Source organism: Bufo bufo, chromosome 7 (assembly GCF_905171765.1).
Source record: "Bufo bufo chromosome 7, aBufBuf1.1, whole genome shotgun sequence".
Taxonomy (NCBI): Eukaryota; Metazoa; Chordata; class Amphibia; order Anura; family Bufonidae; genus Bufo; species Bufo bufo.
The window spans coordinates 234,124,658-234,141,269 of NC_053395.1; the positions used below are offsets into that span (position 1 = coordinate 234,124,658).

The 16,612-nt window shown below is 44.2% G+C and overlaps 1 protein-coding gene across 1 annotated transcript in view; it reads right to left on the reverse strand.

The window, feature by feature from the left end:
- Window positions 1-13,709, reverse strand: part of LOC121008843 (macrophage receptor MARCO-like) — a 123,874-nt gene extending 110,165 nt beyond the window's left edge. Inside the window, exons 1-5 of the mRNA XM_040441544.1 lie at window positions 13,603-13,709; window positions 11,294-11,395; window positions 881-1,144; window positions 234-296; window positions 37-126 (exon numbers count right to left, since the gene is read on the reverse strand). Of these exons, the coding sequence (XP_040297478.1) occupies window positions 37-126; window positions 234-296; window positions 881-1,144; window positions 11,294-11,395; window positions 13,603-13,639 (556 nt within the window). The 5' untranslated portion in view covers window positions 13,640-13,709. The remainder of the gene's footprint in view (window positions 1-36; window positions 127-233; window positions 297-880; window positions 1,145-11,293; window positions 11,396-13,602) is intronic.
- Between the last annotated feature and the right edge of the window lie 2,903 nt (window positions 13,710-16,612).

Genomic DNA, 16,612 nt, shown 5'->3' on the forward strand with positions numbered 1-16,612 from the left:
CACCTCAGTAAGCTATGGTCGCAGGAGAACTCTCACCATCCTTCCCGGGGGGTCCAGCTGGGCCTTGAGGTCCGGGGAGACCCTCCTTACCGCCGCGTCCTTCCTCTCCTTTCTGGCCGGGAAGTCCTATAACGAAGCAGCAGAAGGTGACCACAGACGGGCGGAGCCACAACATGGAGCGCTGCAGGGTGTCCTGCAGCTCCTACAGCGGCCTCCTCTCCAGGGCCTCTCACCTCGTTCTCCTCGGGCTCCTGGGGGCCCCTGCTCGCCTGGTCTCCCATCAGTTCCTGGTCGCCCTGTAAATATGCACAGTAAATCCCAACCTGCAGAGATGACACTGCATACTAGTGATGAGGCAGCTCTGGTTGTGACTGTAGTAGAAATCACTCTGAATGCAGCTCTGAATGTGAGGGTAGTAGAAATCCCTGTGAATGCAGCTCTGGATGTGACTGTAGTAGAAATCACTGTGAATGCAGCTCCGGATGTGAGGGTAGTAGAAATCACTGGGAATGGAGCTCTGGATGTGACTGTAGTACAAATCACTGAATACAGCTCTGGATGTGAGGGTAGTAGGAATCATTGTGAATGCAGCTCTGGGTGTGACTGTAGTAGAAATCACTGAATACAGCTCTGGATGTGAGGGTAGTAGGAATCATTGTGAATGCAGCTCTGGATCTGATGGTATTAGCAATCACTGTGAATGCAGCTCTGGATGTGACTGTAGTACAAAGCACTCTGAATGCAGCTCTGGATGTGACTGTAGTAGACTTGTGGCTGCAGCTCTAGATGTGTGTAAAGAATGAGACAGGGAGAAGCACAGAATCAGTATAAGAAAGGTAAAGGATACACATAGTTGGGGGCCCCTGTGGCCCTTCATTACCCTCTGACAACGTAATGTTGCTGATTTTCATGCTCAGCTCCGTGTTCTTGACATGAATGAGGCGGATCTCCCGCTCCAGAGTCGTCACCCGGGTCCGCACTGACAGAGAGGTGACGTTCAGGCCGTGGACCATCTCCTCCACATCAGAGTCCATAGCGGACCCCTCCATACCGACAATGAATGGCCCCGGAGTCTGGGGCTCCTCAGGACATCTCTGGCTGCAGACATCTCTTAAGGGAGCAAGTTCCTTCTCCAGAACCGTTTCTATCAATAAAATAAAGCAAATATCGGCAGCAGGAAGACGCACAGAAGACAAGGATCGGCACCTGCTACCAGTCTCATCAACAAAGTATACGCGGGCTAATCGAGGAGGTTACATGATAGCAGCCACCACTAGAGGGAGTGTACGCAGTGAGCTCCCCCTAGTGGTGGCTGTATATACATCTGTAAGTGATGAGCTCCCCCTAGTGGTGACTGTATATACATCTGTATGTGAGGAGCTCCCTCTAGTGGTGGCTGTATATACATCTGTATGTGAGGAGCTCCCCCTAGTGGTGTCTGTATATACATCTGTATGTGAGGAGCTCCCCCTAGTGGTGACTGTATATACATCTGTAAGTGATGAGCTCCCCCTAGTGGTGACTGTATATACATCTGTATGTGAGGAGCTCCCTCTAGTGGTGGCTGTATATACATCTGTATGTGAGGAGCTCCCCCTAGTGGTGACTGTATATACATCTGTATGTGAGAAACTCCCTCTAGTGGTGTCTGTATATACATCTGTATGTGAGGAGCTCCCCCTAGTGGTGACTGTATATACATCTGTATGTGAGGCGCTCCCCCTAGTGGTGACTGTATATACATCTGTATGTGAGGCGCTCCCCCTAGTGGTGACTGTATATACATCTGTATGTGAGGAGCTCCCCCTAGTGGTGACTGTATATACATCTGTATGTGAGGAGCTCCCCCTAGTGGTGGCTGTATATACATCTGTAAGTGATGAGCTCCCTCTAGTGGTGACTGTATATACATCTGTATGTGAGGAGCTCTCTCTAGTGGTGGCTGTATATACATCTGTATGTGAGGAGCTCCCCCTAGTGGTGGCTGTATATACATCTGTATGTGAGGAGCTCCCTCTAGTGGTGACTGTATATACATCTGTATGTGAGGAGCTCCCCCTAGTGGTGGCTGTATATACATCTGTATGTGAGGAGCTCCCCCTAGTGGTGACTGTATATACATCTGTATGTGAGGAGCTCCCCCTAGTGGTGACTGTATATACATCTGTATGTGAGGAGCTCCCCCTAGTGGTGTCTGTATATACATCTGTATGTGAGGAGCTCCCCCTAGTGGTGACTGTATATACATCTGTATGTGAGGAGCTCCCCCTAGTGGTGACTGTATATACATCTGTATGTGAGGAGCTCCCTCTAGTGGTGGCTGTATATACTTCTGTATGTGAGGAGCTCCCTCTAGTGGTGACTGTATATACATCTGTATGTGAGGATCTCCCTCTAGTGGTGGCTGTATATACATCTGTATGTGAGGAGCTCCCTCTAGTGGTGACTGTATATACATCTGTATGTGAGGAGCTCCCCCTAGTGGTGGCTGTATATACATCTGTATGTGAGGAGCTCCCTCTAGTGGTGGCTGTATATACTTCTGTATGTGAGGAGCTCCCTCTAGTGGTGACTGTATATACATCTGTATGTGAGGATCTCCCTCTAGTGGTGACTGTATATACATCTGTATGTGAGGAGCCCCCCCTAGTGGTGACTGTATATACATCTGTATGTGAGGATCTCCCTCTAGTGGTGGCTGTATATACATCTGTATGTGAGGAGCTCCCTCTAGTGGTGACTGTATATACATCTGTATGTGAGGAGCTCCCTCTAGTGGTGACTGTATATACATCTGTATGTGAGGATCTCCCTCTAGTGGTGGCTGTATATACATCTGTATGTGAGGATCTCCCTCTAGTGGTGGCTGTATATACATCTGTATGTGAGGAGCTCCCTCTAGTGGTGACTGTATATACATCTGTATGTGAGGAGCTCCCCCTAGTGGTGACTGTATATACATCTGTATGTGAGGAGCTCCCCCTAGTGGTGGCTGTATATACATCTGTATGTGAGGAGCTCCTCCTAGTGGTGACTGTATATACATCTGTATGTGAGGAGCTCCCTCTAGTGGTGGATGTATATACATCTGTATGTGAGGAGCTCCCTCTAGTGGTGGCTGTATATACATCTGTATGTGAGGATCTCCCCCTAGTGGTGGCTGTATATACATCTGTATGTGAGGAGCACCCTCTAGTGGTGGCTGTATATACATCTGTATGTGAGGAGCCCCCTCTAGTGGTGACTGTATATACATCTGTATGTGAGGAGCTCCCTCTAGTGGTGTCTGTATATACATCTGTAAGTGATGAGCTCCCCCTAGTGGTGACTGTATATACATCTGTATGTGAGGAGCTCCCCCTAGTGGTGACTGTATATACATCTGTATGTGAGGAGCTCCCCCTAGTGGTGGCTGTATATACATCTGTATGTGAGGAGCTCCCCCTAGTGATGACTGTATATACATCTGTATGTGAGGAGATCCCTCTAGTGGTGTCTGTATATACATCTGTATGTGAGGAGCTCCCTCTAGTGGTGACTATATATACATCTATATGTGAGGAGCTCCCCCTAGTGGTGGCTGTATATACATCTGTATGTGAGGAGCTCCCTCTAGTGGTGACTGTATATACATCTGTATGTGAGGAGCTCCCTCTAGTGGTGACTATATATACATCTGTATGTGAGGAGCTCCCTCTAGTGGTGACTGTATATACATCTCTATGTGAGGAGCTCCCCCTAGTGGTGACTATATATACATCTGTATGTGAGGAGCTCCCTCTAGTGGTGACTGTATATACATCTGTATGTGAGGAGCTCCCCTAGTGGTGGCTGTATATACATCTGTATGTGAGGAGCTCCCCCTAGTGGTGACTGTATATACATCTGTATGTGAGGAGCTCCCCCTAGTGATGACTGTATATACATCTGTATGTGAGGAGCTCCCCCTAGTGATGACTGTATATACATCTGTATGTGAGGAGCTCCCCCTAGTGGAGGCTGTATATACATCTGTATGTGAGGAGCTCCCTCTAGTGGTGGCTGTATATACATCTGTATGTGAGGAGCTCCCCCTAGTGGTGGCTGTATATACATCTGTATGTGAGGAGCTTCCTCTAGTGGTGGCTGTATATACATCTGTATGTGAGGAGCTCCCCCTAGTGGTGGCTGTATATACATCTGTATGTGAAGAGCTCCCCCTAGTGGTGGCTGTATATACATCTGTATGTGAGGAGCTCCCTCTAGTGGTGGCTGTATATACATCTGTATGTGAGGAGCTCCCTCTAGTGGTGACTGTATATACATCTGTATGTGAGGAGCTCCCCCTAGTGGTGGCTGTATATACATCTGTATGTGAGGAGCTTCCCCTAGTGGTGACTGTACATACATCTGTATGTGAGGAGCTCCCCCTAGTGGTGACTGTATATACATCTGTATGTGAGGAGCTCCCCCTAGTGGTGACTGTACATACATCTGTATGTGAGGAGCTCCCTCTAGTGGTGACTGTATATACATCTGTATGTGAGGAGCTCCCCCTAGTGGTGGCTGTATATACATCTGTATGTGAGGAGCTCCCCCTAGTGGTGACTGTACATACATCTGTATGTGAGGAGCTCCCCCTAGTGGTGACTATATATACATCTGTATGTGAGGAGCTCCCTCTAGTGGTGACTGTATATACATCTGTATGTGAGGAGCTCCCCGAAGTGGTGGCTGTATATACATCTGTATGTGAGGAGCTCCCCCTAGTGGTGACTGTACATACATCTGTATGTGAGGAGCTCCCCCTAGTGGTGACTGTATATACATCTGTATGTGAGGAGCTCCCCCTAGTGGTGACTGTACATACATCTGTATGTGAGGAGCTCCCTCTAGTGGTGACTGTATATACATCTGTATGTGAGGAGCTCCCCCTAGTGGTGGCTGTATATACATCTGTATGTGAGGAGCTCCCCCTAGTGGTGACTGTACATACATCTGTATGTGAGGAGCTCCCCCTAGTGGTGACTGTATATACATCTGTATGTGAGGAGCTCCCCCTAGTGGTGACTGTATATACAGTCGTGGCCAAAAGTTTTGAGAATGACACAAATATAAGTTTTCACAGAGTTTGCTGCTAAACTGCTTTTAGATCTTTGTCTCAGTTGTTTCTGTGATGTAGTGAAATATAATTACACGCACTTCATACGTTTCAAAGGCTTTTATCGACAATTACATGACATTGATGCAAAGAGTCAGTATTTGCAGTGTTGGCCCTTCTTTTTCAGGACCTCTGCAATCCGACTGCGCATGCTCTCAATCACCTTCTGGGCCAATTCCTGACTGATACAACCCATTCTTTCATCATCACTTATTGGATTTTGTCAGAATTAGTGGGTTTTTGTTTGTCCACCCGCCTCTTGAGGATTGACCACAAGTCCTCAATGGGATTAAGATCTGGGGAGTTTCCAGGCCATGGACCCAAAATGTCAACGTTTTGGTCCCCGAGCCACTTAGTTATCACTTTTGCCTTATGGCACGGTGCTCCATCGTGCTGGAGAATGCATTGTTCTTCACCAAACTGTTGTTGGATTGTTGGAAGAAGTTGCTGTTGGAGGGTGTTTTGGTCCCATTCTTTATTCATGGCTGTGTTTTTGGCAAAATTGTGAGTGAGCCCACTCCCTTGGATGAGAAGCAACCCCACACATGAATGGTCTCAGGATGCTTTACTGTTGGCATGACACAGGACTGATGGTAGCGCTCACCTTTTCTTCTCCGGACAAGGCTTTTTCCAGATGCCCCAAACAATCGGAAAGAGGCTTCATCGGAGAATATGACTTTGCCCCAGTCCTCAGCAGTCCATTCACCATACTTTCTGCAGAAGAGCAATCTGTCCCTGATGTTTTTTTGGAGAGAAGTGGCTTCTTTGCTGCCCTTCTGGACACCAGGCCATCTTCCAGAAGTCTTGGCCTCACTGTGCGTGCAGATGCGCTCACACCTGCCTGCTGCCATTCCTGAGCAAGCTCTGCACTGGTGGCACTCCGATCCCGCAGCTGAATTCTCTTTAGGAGACGATCCTGGCGCTTGCTGGACTTTCTTGGACGCCCTGAAGCCTTCTTAACAAGAATTGAACCTCTTTCCTTGAAGTTCTTGATGATCCTATAAATTGTTGATTGAGGTGCAATCTTAGTAGCCACAATATCCTCGCCTGTGAAGCCATTTTTATGCAACGCAATGATGGCTGCACGCGTTTCTTTGCAGGTCACCATGGTTAACAATGGAAGAACAATGATTTCAAGCATCACCCTCCTTTTAACATGTCAAGTCTGCCATTTTAACCCAATCAGCCTGACATAATGATCTCCAGCCTTGTGCTCATCAACATTCTCACCTGAGTTAACAAGACGATTACTGAAATGATCTCAGCAGGTCCTTTAATGACAGCAATGAAATGCAGTGGAAAGGTTTTTTTGGGATTAAGTTAATTTTCATGGCAAAGAAGGACTATGCAATTCATCTGATCACTCTTCATAACATTCTGGAGTAGATGCAAATTGCTATTATAAAAACTTAAGCAGCAACTTTTCCAATTTCCAATATTTATGTAATTCTCAAAACTTTTGGCCACGACTGTACAGTGTTTGTTGCATGCAGTGTGCTTGTTGTGTGCAGGGTGTATATTGTTTGTTGCGTGCAGTGTGTATAGTGTTTGTGGCGTGCAGTGTGTACAGTGTTTGCGGCGTGCAGTGCGTATAGTGTTTGTTGCGTGCAGTGCGTACAGTGTTTGTGGCGTGCAGTGTGTACAGTGTTTGTGGCGTGCAGTGTGTACAGTGTTTGTGGCGTGCAGTGTGTACAGTGTTTGCTGCGTGCAGTGTGTACAGTGTTTGTTGTGTACAGTGTTTGTTGCGTGCAGTGTGTATAGTGTTTGTGGCGTTCAGTTTGTACAGTGTTTGCTGCGTGCAGTGTGTACAGTGTTTGCTGCGTGCAGTGTGTATAGTGTTTGCTGCGTGCAGTGTGTACAGTGTTTGCTGCGTGCAGTGTGTATAGTGTTTGTAGTGTGCAGTGTGTATAGTGTTTGTTGCGTGCAGAGTGTATAGTGTTTGTTGCGTGCAGTGTGTATAGTGTTTGTTGTGTGCAGTGTGTACAGTGTTTGTTGCGTGCAGTGTGTGCAGTGTTTGTTGTGTACAGTGTTTGTTGCGTGCAGTGTGTACAGTGTTTGTTGTGTGCAGTGTGTACAGTGTTTGTTGTGTACAGTGTTTGTTGCGTGCAGTGTGTATAGTGTTTGTGGCGTTCAGTGTGTACAGTGTTTGCTGCGTGCAGTGTGTACAGTGTTTGCTGCGTGCAGTGTGTATAGTGTTTGCTGCGTGCAGTGTGTACAGTGTTTGCTGCGTGCAGTGTGTATAGTGTTTGTTGTGTGCAGAGTGTATAGTGTTTGTTGTGTGCAGTGTGTACAGTGTTTGTTGCGTGCAGTGTGTGCAGTGTTTGTTGTGTACAGTGTTTGTTGCGTGCAGTGTGTATAGTGTTTGTTGTGTGCAGTGTTTGCTGCGTGCAGTGTGTACAGTGTTTGATGTGTGCAGTGTGTACAGTGTTTGTTGTGTGCAGAGTGTATAGTGTTTGTTGTGTGCAGTGTTTGTTGCATGCAGAGTGTATAGTATTTGTTGCGTGCAGAGTGTATAGTGTTTGTTGCGTGCAGAGTGTATAGTGTTTGTTGCGTGCAGAGTGTATAGTGTTTGTTGCGTGCAGAGTGTATAGTGTTTGTTGCGTGCAGAGTGTATAGTGTTTGTTGTGTGCAGAGTGTATAGTGTTTGTTGCGTGCAGAGTGTATAGTGTTTGTTGCGTGCAGAGTGTATAGTGTTTGTTGCGTGCAGAGTGTATAGTGTTTGTTGCGTGCAGAGTGTATAGGTGTTTGTTGCGTGCAGAGTGTATAGGTGTTTGTTGCGTGCAGAGTGTATACTGTTTGTTGTGTGCAGTGTTTGTTGCATGCAGAGTGTATAGTTTTCTGCGTGCAGTGTGTATAGTGTTTGCTGCATGCAGTGTGTACAGTGTTTGCTGCGTGCAGTGTGTATAGTGTTTGCTGCGTGCAGTGTGTATAGTGTTTGCTGCGTGCAGTGTGTATAGTGTTTGCTGCGTGCAGTGTGTATAGTGTTTGCTGCGTGCAGTGTGTATAGTGTTTGTTGTGTGCAGTGTGTACAGTGTTTGTTGCGTGCAGTGTGTATAGTGTTTGTTGTGTGCAGTGTGTATAGTGTTTGCTGCGTGCAGTGTGTACAGTGTTTTCTGCGTGCAGTGTTTGTTGCGTGCAGTGTGTATAGTATTTGTTGCGTGCAGAGTGTATAGTATTTGTTGCGTGCAGAGTGTATAGGTGTTTGCTGCGTGCAGTGTGTATAGTATTTGTTGCGTGCAGAGTGTATAGTGTTTGTTGCGTGCAGAGTGTATAGTGTTTGTTGCGTGCAGAGTGTATAGTGTTTGTTGCGTGCAGAGTGTATAGTGTTTGTTGCGTGCAGAGTGTATAGTGTTTGTTGCGTGCAGAGTGTATAGTGTTTGTTGCGTGCAGAGTGTATAGTGTTTGTTGCGTGCAGAGTGTATAGTGTTTGTTGCGTGCAGAGTGTATAGGTGTTTGTTGCGTGCAGTGTGTATAGTGTTTGTTGCGTGCAGAGTGTATAGTGTTTGTTGCGTGCAGAGTCTATAGGTGTTTGTTGCGTGCAGTGTGTATAGTGTTTGTTGCGTGCAGAGTGTATAGTGTTTGTTGCGTGCAGAGTGTATAGTGTTTGTTGCGTGCAGTGTGTACAGTGTTTGTTGTGTGCAGAGTGTATAGTGTTTGTTGTGTGCAGTGTTTGTTGCATGCAGAGTGTATAGTTTTCTGCGTGCAGTGTGTATAGTGTTTGCTGCGTGCAGTGTGTACAGTGTTTGCTGCGTGCAGTGTGTGCAGTCTTTGCTGCGTGCAGTGTGTATAGTGTTTGTTGTGTGCAGTGTGTACAGTGTTTGTGTGCAGAGTGTATAGTGTTTGTTGCGTGCAGAGTGTATAGTGTTTGTTGCGTGCAGAGTGTATAGTGTTTGTTGCGTGCAGAGTGTATAGTGTTTGTTGCGTGCAGAGTGTATAGTGTTTGTTGCGTGCAGAGTGTATAGTGTTTGTTGCGTGCAGAGTGTATAGTGTTTGTTGCGTGCAGAGTGTATAGTGTTTGTTGCGTGCAGAGTGTATAGTGTTTGTTGCGTGCAGAGTGTATAGTGTTTGTTGCGTGCAGAGTGTATAGGTGTTTGTTGCGTGCAGAGTGTATAGTGTTTGTTGCGTGCAGAGTGTATAGTGTTTGTTGCGTGCAGAGTGTATAGTGTTTGTTGCGTGCAGAGTGTATAGTGTTTGTTGCGTGCAGAGTGTATAGTGTTTGTTGCGTGCAGAGTGTATAGTGTTTGTTGCGTGCAGAGTGTATAGGTGTTTGTTGCGTGCAGAGTGTATAGTGTTTGTTGCGTGCAGAGTGTATAGTGTTTGTTGCGTGCAGAGTGTATAGTGTTTGTTGCGTGCAGAGTGTATAGGTGTTTGTTGCGTGCAGAGTGTATAGTGTTTGTTGCGTGCAGAGTGTATAGGTGTTTGTTGCGTGCAGAGTGTATAGTGTTTGTTGCGTGCAGAGTGTATAGTGTTTGTTGCGTGCAGAGTGTATAGTGTTTGTTGCGTGCAGAGTGTATAGTGTTTGTTGCGTGCAGAGTGTACAGTGTTTGTTGTGTGTATAGTGTTGTGTGCAGTGTGTATAGTGTTTGTTGCGTGCAGAGTGTATAGTGTTTGTTGCGTGCAGAGTGTATAGGTGTTTGTTGCGTGCAGAGTGTATAGTGTTTGTTGCGTGCAGAGTGTATAGTGTTTGTTGCGTGCAGAGTGTATAGTGTTTGTTGCGTGCAGAGTGTATAGTGTTTGTTGCGTGCAGAGTGTATAGGTGTTTGTTGCGTGCAGAGTGTATAGTGTTTGTTGCGTGCAGAGTGTATAGGTGTTTGTTGCGTGCAGAGTGTATAGTGTTTGTTGCGTGCAGAGTGTATAGTGTTTGTTGCGTGCAGAGTGTATAGTGTTTGTTGCGTGCAGAGTGTATAGTGTTTGTTGCGTGCAGAGTGTATAGTGTTTGTTGCGTGCAGAGTGTATAGTGTTTGTTGCGTGCAGAGTGTATAGTGTTTGTTGCGTGCAGAGTGTATAGGTGTTTGTTGCGTGCAGAGTGTATAGTGTTTGTTGCGTGCAGAGTGTATAGTGTTTGTTGCGTGCAGAGTGTATAGTGTTTGTTGTGTGCAGTGTGTATAGTGTTTGTTGCGTGCAGAGTGTATAGTGTTTGTTGCGTGCAGTGTGTACAGTGTTTGTTGCGTGCAGAGTGTACAGTGTTTGTTGTGTGTATAGTGTTTGTTGCGTGCAGAGTGTATAGTGTTTGTTGCGTGCAGAGTGTATAGTGTTTGTTGCGTGCAGAGTGTATAGTGTTAGTTGCGTGCAGAGTGTATAGTGTTTGTTGCGTGCAGAGTGTATAGTGTTTGTTGCGTGCAGAGTGTATAGTGTTTGTTGCGTGCAGTGTGTATAGTGTTTGTTGTGTGCAGTGTGTACAGTGTTTGTGTGCAGAGTGTATAGTGTTTGTTGCGTGCAGAGTGTATAGTGTTTGTTGCGTGCAGAGTGTATAGTGTTTGTTGCGTGCAGAGTGTATAGTGTTTGTTGCGTGCAGTGTGTATAGTGTTTGTTGTGTGCAGAGTGTATAGTGTTTGTTGCGTGCAGAGTGTATAGTGTTTGTTGCGTGCAGAGTGTATAGTGTTTGTTGCGTGCAGAGTGTATAGGTGTTTGTTGCGTGCAGAGTGTATAGGTGTTTGTTGCGTGCAGAGTGTATAGTGTTTGTTGTGTGCAGTGTGTATAGTGTTTGTTGCGTGCAGAGTGTATAGGTGTTTGTTGCGTGCAGAGTGTATAGTGTTTGTTGCGTGCAGAGTGTATAGTGTTTGTTGTGTGCAGAGTGTATAGTGTTTGTTGCGTGCAGTGTGTATAGTGTTTGTTGCGTGCAGAGTGTATAGGTGTTTGTTGCGTGCAGAGTGTATAGTGTTTGTTGCGTGCAGAGTGTATAGTGTTTGTAGTGTGCAGAGTGTATAGTGTTTGTTGCGTGCAGAGTGTATAGGTGTTTGTTGCGTGCAGTGTGTATAGTGTTTGTTGCGTGCAGAGTGTATAGGTGTTTGTTGCGTGCAGTGTGTATAGTGTTTGTTGCGTGCAGAGTGTATAGGTGTTTGTTGCGTGCAGTGTGTATAGTGTTTGTTGCGTGCAGAGTGTATAGTGTTTGTTGCGTGCAAAGTGTATAGGGTGCCTTTTGAACCTTCTTACCTTTATAAGCCAAGTACACAAATCCACCCGTCAAGAGGATGAGATACAGGAAGAAGAAAATCGGCAGAAACTTATGTTTGTTGTTGTTTTTTGGCTTCACATCTAGAATAAAAAACAAAACACTCATGGGTTTAGTGGGAGAAGGGGGCAAGACTCCAGATTTTTTTGGTGGAAAGTGGCATAAAAAGATTGGAGTAAGAAGTCTATGAAACTCTAATGACCCCCAAATTTATTGAACATTGTGTGTCATTTTATAAATCTGCCACAAATGATGTTAATGCAGTCTGAAGAATCACGGAGCGCAAAACATCCATTCATGAGAATTTCCCCGTCGTCTCGGCTCATTGTTCTTCATCTCTTCTTCTGGGGAAGCCAGATCACTGGCGAAACGGCGCTGGGTCAGGAGGTGGCTGAGAGATGGACACACCCCTCAGGGGATGCTTATCAATTCTTTTTAATCACCAAGTGTTTTCATCCTCACACTTGCCTCCATTTAATTTTGTTTGGGGCTCATTGTTCTGAGGTATCTTGGTGACTAGTATCTTATAACTTTTTGCCTGATCCCTGGTGTGCTGACCTCTCCGCCCCTCCTTGGGTCCTATTCCTCTCCTTTTGTGTCCCACCTTTGTGCTGCCTTTTTACCATCATGTATGTATTTTTACATTGTTAATAAAGTTTATTTATCTTTACTATGTGAAGATTTTAGTCCTAATTTTTGGTGACAGTTAAGGCTCCTTGTGGGTCGGCAATTTTTTGCGATTTATTTCTGTCCGGTAATAATTTGGTAACCCTAACTACAATAGAAGAAGATACTAACTACAATAGAAGAAGATAATTACTACAATAGAAGAAGATAATTACTACAATAGAAGAAGATAATTACTACAATAGAAGAAGATACTAACTACAATAGAAGAAGATACTAACTACAATAGAAGAAGATACTAACTACAATAGAAGAAGATAATTACTACAATAGAAGAAGATAATTACTACAATAGAAGAAGATACTAACTACAATAGAAGAAGATACTAACTACAATAGAAGAAGATAATTACTACAATAGAAGAAGATAATTACTACAATAGAAGAAGATAATTACTACAATAGAAGAAGATACTAACTACAATAGAAGAAGATACTAACTACAATAGAAGAAGATAATTACTACAATAGAAGAAGATACTTACTACAATAGAAGAAGATACTAACTACAATAGAAGAAGATACTAACTACAATAGAAGAAGATAATTACTACAATAGAAGAAGATAATTACTACAATAGAAGAAGATAATTACTACAATAGAAGAAGATAATTACTACAATAGAAGAAGATAATTACTACAATAGAAGAAGATAATTACTACAATAGAAGAAGATAATAGCTACAATAGAAGAAGATACTAACTACAATAGAAGACGATAATTACTACAATAGAAGACGATAATTACTACAATAGAAGAAGATAATTACTACAATAGAAGAAGATAATTACTACAATAGAAGAAGATAATTACTACAATAGAAGAACATACTAACTACAATAGAAGAAGATACTAACTACAATAGAAGAACATACTAACTACAATAGAAGAAGATACTAACTACAATAGAAGACGATAATTACTACAATAGAAAAAGTAATTACTACAATAGAAGAAGATAATTACTACAATAGAAGAAGATAATTACTACAATAGAAGAAGATACTAACTACAATAGAAGAAGATAATTACTACAATAGAAGAAGATAATTACTACAATAGAAGAAGATAATTACTACAATAGAAGAAGATACGAACTACAATAGAAGACAATAATTACTACAATAGAAGAAGATACTAACTACAATAGAAGACGATAATAGCTACAATATAAGAAGATAATTACTACAATAGAAGAAGATAATTACTACAATAGAAGAAGATAATTACTACAATAGAAGACGATAATAGCTACAATATAAGAAGATAATTACTACAATAGAAGAAGATAATTACTACAATAGAAGACGATAATAACTACAATAGAAGGAAGGAAAAGTTAAAATTAAACTAGTAAATTATTATGAAAAATGAGGAGAAACAATATAACAATAACATCATTCTAGCCATATAGTATAACAAAAGGCAGAGGAAATGACGCCATATCTGCCTGTGCATCTTGCTGACATTGGCTCCACCATTTTGCACTTGCTTTAGGAAGAATTGAGGAGACAGCCGATGCTCACTTCTGTATTATAATAGTAACCTGGATTATTTCACGCAGAGTCTCATCAAGATAACAGAACATTTCATGTTTTTACCGTTAATTTCAAATGTAGCCATGCCAGAAGTCGCCATCCTTTGAGCTGCAATTAAAGACTTGTTCTAAGCGTCTCCCTTCACCCGGGTGTTTCTCTAGGAACCAGAAACCACTAATATTCTGGAGACAATAAGCTGCTATTAAACGTTTTTTCTACTCCACCCAAAAGTTTCCCCACGAAGAGTCAGCACTCTCAGAAACAGAAGCTTGGGAACTTCTATGAGTCAGGGATTTTCAACCTGAGAAATCATTAGTCCTAGAGTTTCAAGACAAATCTCCTCCAAATGTGCACCGTTTCCCTAGAAGAGAGCACCTCAGAGCACTCATTATGATTAATACCACCAATAATGACCAGAAACACTGCTGAATACTCACACAGGTTGATCATTGATGAGGCAAATAAAGCCGAGGGAAATAGAAAAGAAATGGCAGAGGAGAGCAATGAAAGAATAATGGTGGAAGAGGGTAATAGAAGAGAAATAGTGAGGAGGGCAGGTAATAGAGGGCTAAGGAAGGAGGAGGCCAAGGCAAGCGTTATGGTGGAGGACAGTGACAGAGGAGTGATGTATGAGAAGGGGAATACAAAAATAAAGGAGAGAGAGAGAGAGAAATTCAAAGGTAAGAGAGGAGGAGGGTAATAGAAGGGTAATGGAGGAGGAGGGTAATAGAAGGGTAATGGAGGAGGAGGGTAATAGAAGGGTAATGGAGGAGGAGGGTAATAGAAGGGTAATGGAGGAGGAGGGTAATAGATGGGTAATGGAGGAGGAGAATACAAAAATAAAGGAGAGAGAGAGAGAAATTCAAGGGTAAGAGAGGAGGAGGGTAATAGAAGGGTAATGGAGGAGGAGGGTAATAGAAGGGTAATGGAGGAGGAGGGTAATAGAAGGGTAATGGAGGAGGAGGGTAATAGAAGGGTAATGGAGGAGGAGGGTAATAGATGGGTAATGGAGGAGGAGGGTAATAGAAGGGTAATGGAGGAGGAGGGTAATAGAAGGGTAATGGAGGATGAGAGCAATAGATGGGTAATGGAGGAGGAGGGTAATAGAAGGGTAATGGAGAAGGAGGGTAATAGAAGGATAATGGAGGAGAAGAGCAATAGAAGGGTAATGGAGAAGGAGGGTAATAGAAGGGTAATAGAGGAGGAGGGTAATAGATGTGTAATCGAGGAGGAGGGTAATAGAAGGGTAATGGAGGAGGAGGGTAATAGATGGGTAATGAAGGAGGAGAGCAATAGAAGGGTAATGGAGAAGGAGGGTAATAGAAGGGTAATGGAGGAGGAGGGTAATAGATGGGTAATGGAGGAGGGTAATAGAGGAGGAGGGCAATAGATGGGTAATGGAGGAGGAGGGTAATAGAAGGGTAATGGAGGAGGAGGGTAATAGATGGGTAATGGAGGAGGAGGGTAATAGAAGGGTAATGGAGGAGGAGGGTAATAGAAGGGTAATGGAGGAGGAGGGTAATAGAAGGGTAATGGAGGAGGAGGGTAATAGATGGGTAATGGAGTAGGAGAGCAATAGAAGGGTAATGGAGAAGGAGGGTAATAAAAGGGTAATGGAGGAGGAGGGTAATAGAAGGGTAATGGAGGAGGAGGGTAATAGAAGGGTAATGGAGGAGGAGGGTAAAAGTAGGGTAAGGGAGAAGAAGGGTAACAGAAGGGTAATGGAGGAGAAGGGTAACAGAAGGGTAATGGAGGAGGAGGGTAACAGAAGGGTAATGGAGGAGGAGGGTAATAGAAGGGTAATGGAGGAGGAGGGTAATAGAAGGGTAATGGAGGAGGAGAGCAATGGAAGGGTAATGGAGGAGGAGGATAATAGAAGGGTAATGGGGGAGGAGGGTAATAGAAGGGTAATGGAGGAGGAGGGTAATAGATGGGTAATGGAGGAGGAGAGCAATAGAAGGGTAATGGAGGAGGAGAGCAATAGAAGGGTAATGGAGAAGGAGGGTAATAGAAGGGTAATGGAGGAGGAGAGCAATAGAAGGGTAATGGAGGAGGAGGGTAATAGAAGGGTAATGGAGGAGGAGGGTAATAGAAGGGTAATGGAGGAGGAGGGCAATAGAAGGGTAATGGAGAAGGAGGGTAATAGAAGGGTAATGGAGGAGGAGAGCAATAGAAGGGTAATGGAGGAGGAGGGTAATAGAAGGGTAATGGAGGAGGAGGGTAATAGAAGGGTAATGGAGGAGGAGGGTAATAGAAGGGTAATGGAGGAGTAGGGTAATAGAAGGGTAAGGAAGGAGGAGGGTAATAGAAGGGTAATAGAGGAGGAGGAGGGTAATAGAAGGGTAATGGAGGAGTAGGGTAATAGGTTAATGGAGGAGGAGGGTAAAAGAAGGGTAAGGGAGAAGAAGGGTAACAGAAGGGTAATGGAGGAGAAGGGTAACAGAAGGGTAATGGAGGAGGAGGGTAACAGAAGGGTAATGGAGGAGGAGGGTAATAGAAGGGTAATTGAGGAGGAGGGTAATAGAAGGGTAATGGAGGAGGAGGGTAATAGAAGGGTAATGGAGGAGTAGGGTAATAAAAGGGTAATGGAGGAGTAGGGTAATAGAAGTGTAATGGAGGAGGAGGGTAATAGAAGGGTAATGGAGGAGTAGGGTAATAGAAGGGTAATGGAGGAGGAGGGTAATAGAAGGGTAATGGAGGAGTAGGGTAATAGAAGGGTAATGGAGGAGGAGGGTAATAGAAGAGTAATGGATGAGGAGGGTAATAGAAGGGTAATGGAGGAGGAGGGTAATGGAAGGGTAATGGAGGAGGAGGGTAATAGAAGGGTAATGGAGGAGGAGGGTAATAGATGGGTAATGGAGGAGGAGGGTAATAGAAGGGTAATGGAGGAGGAGGGTAATAGAAGGGTAATGGAGGATGAGAGCAATAGATGGGTAATGGAGGAGGAGGGTAATAGAAGGGTAATGGAGAAGGAGGGTAATAGAAGGGTAATGGAGGAGAAGAGCAATAGAAGGGTAATGGAGAAGGAGGGTAATAGAAGGGTAATGGAGGAGGAGGGTAATAGATGGGTAAT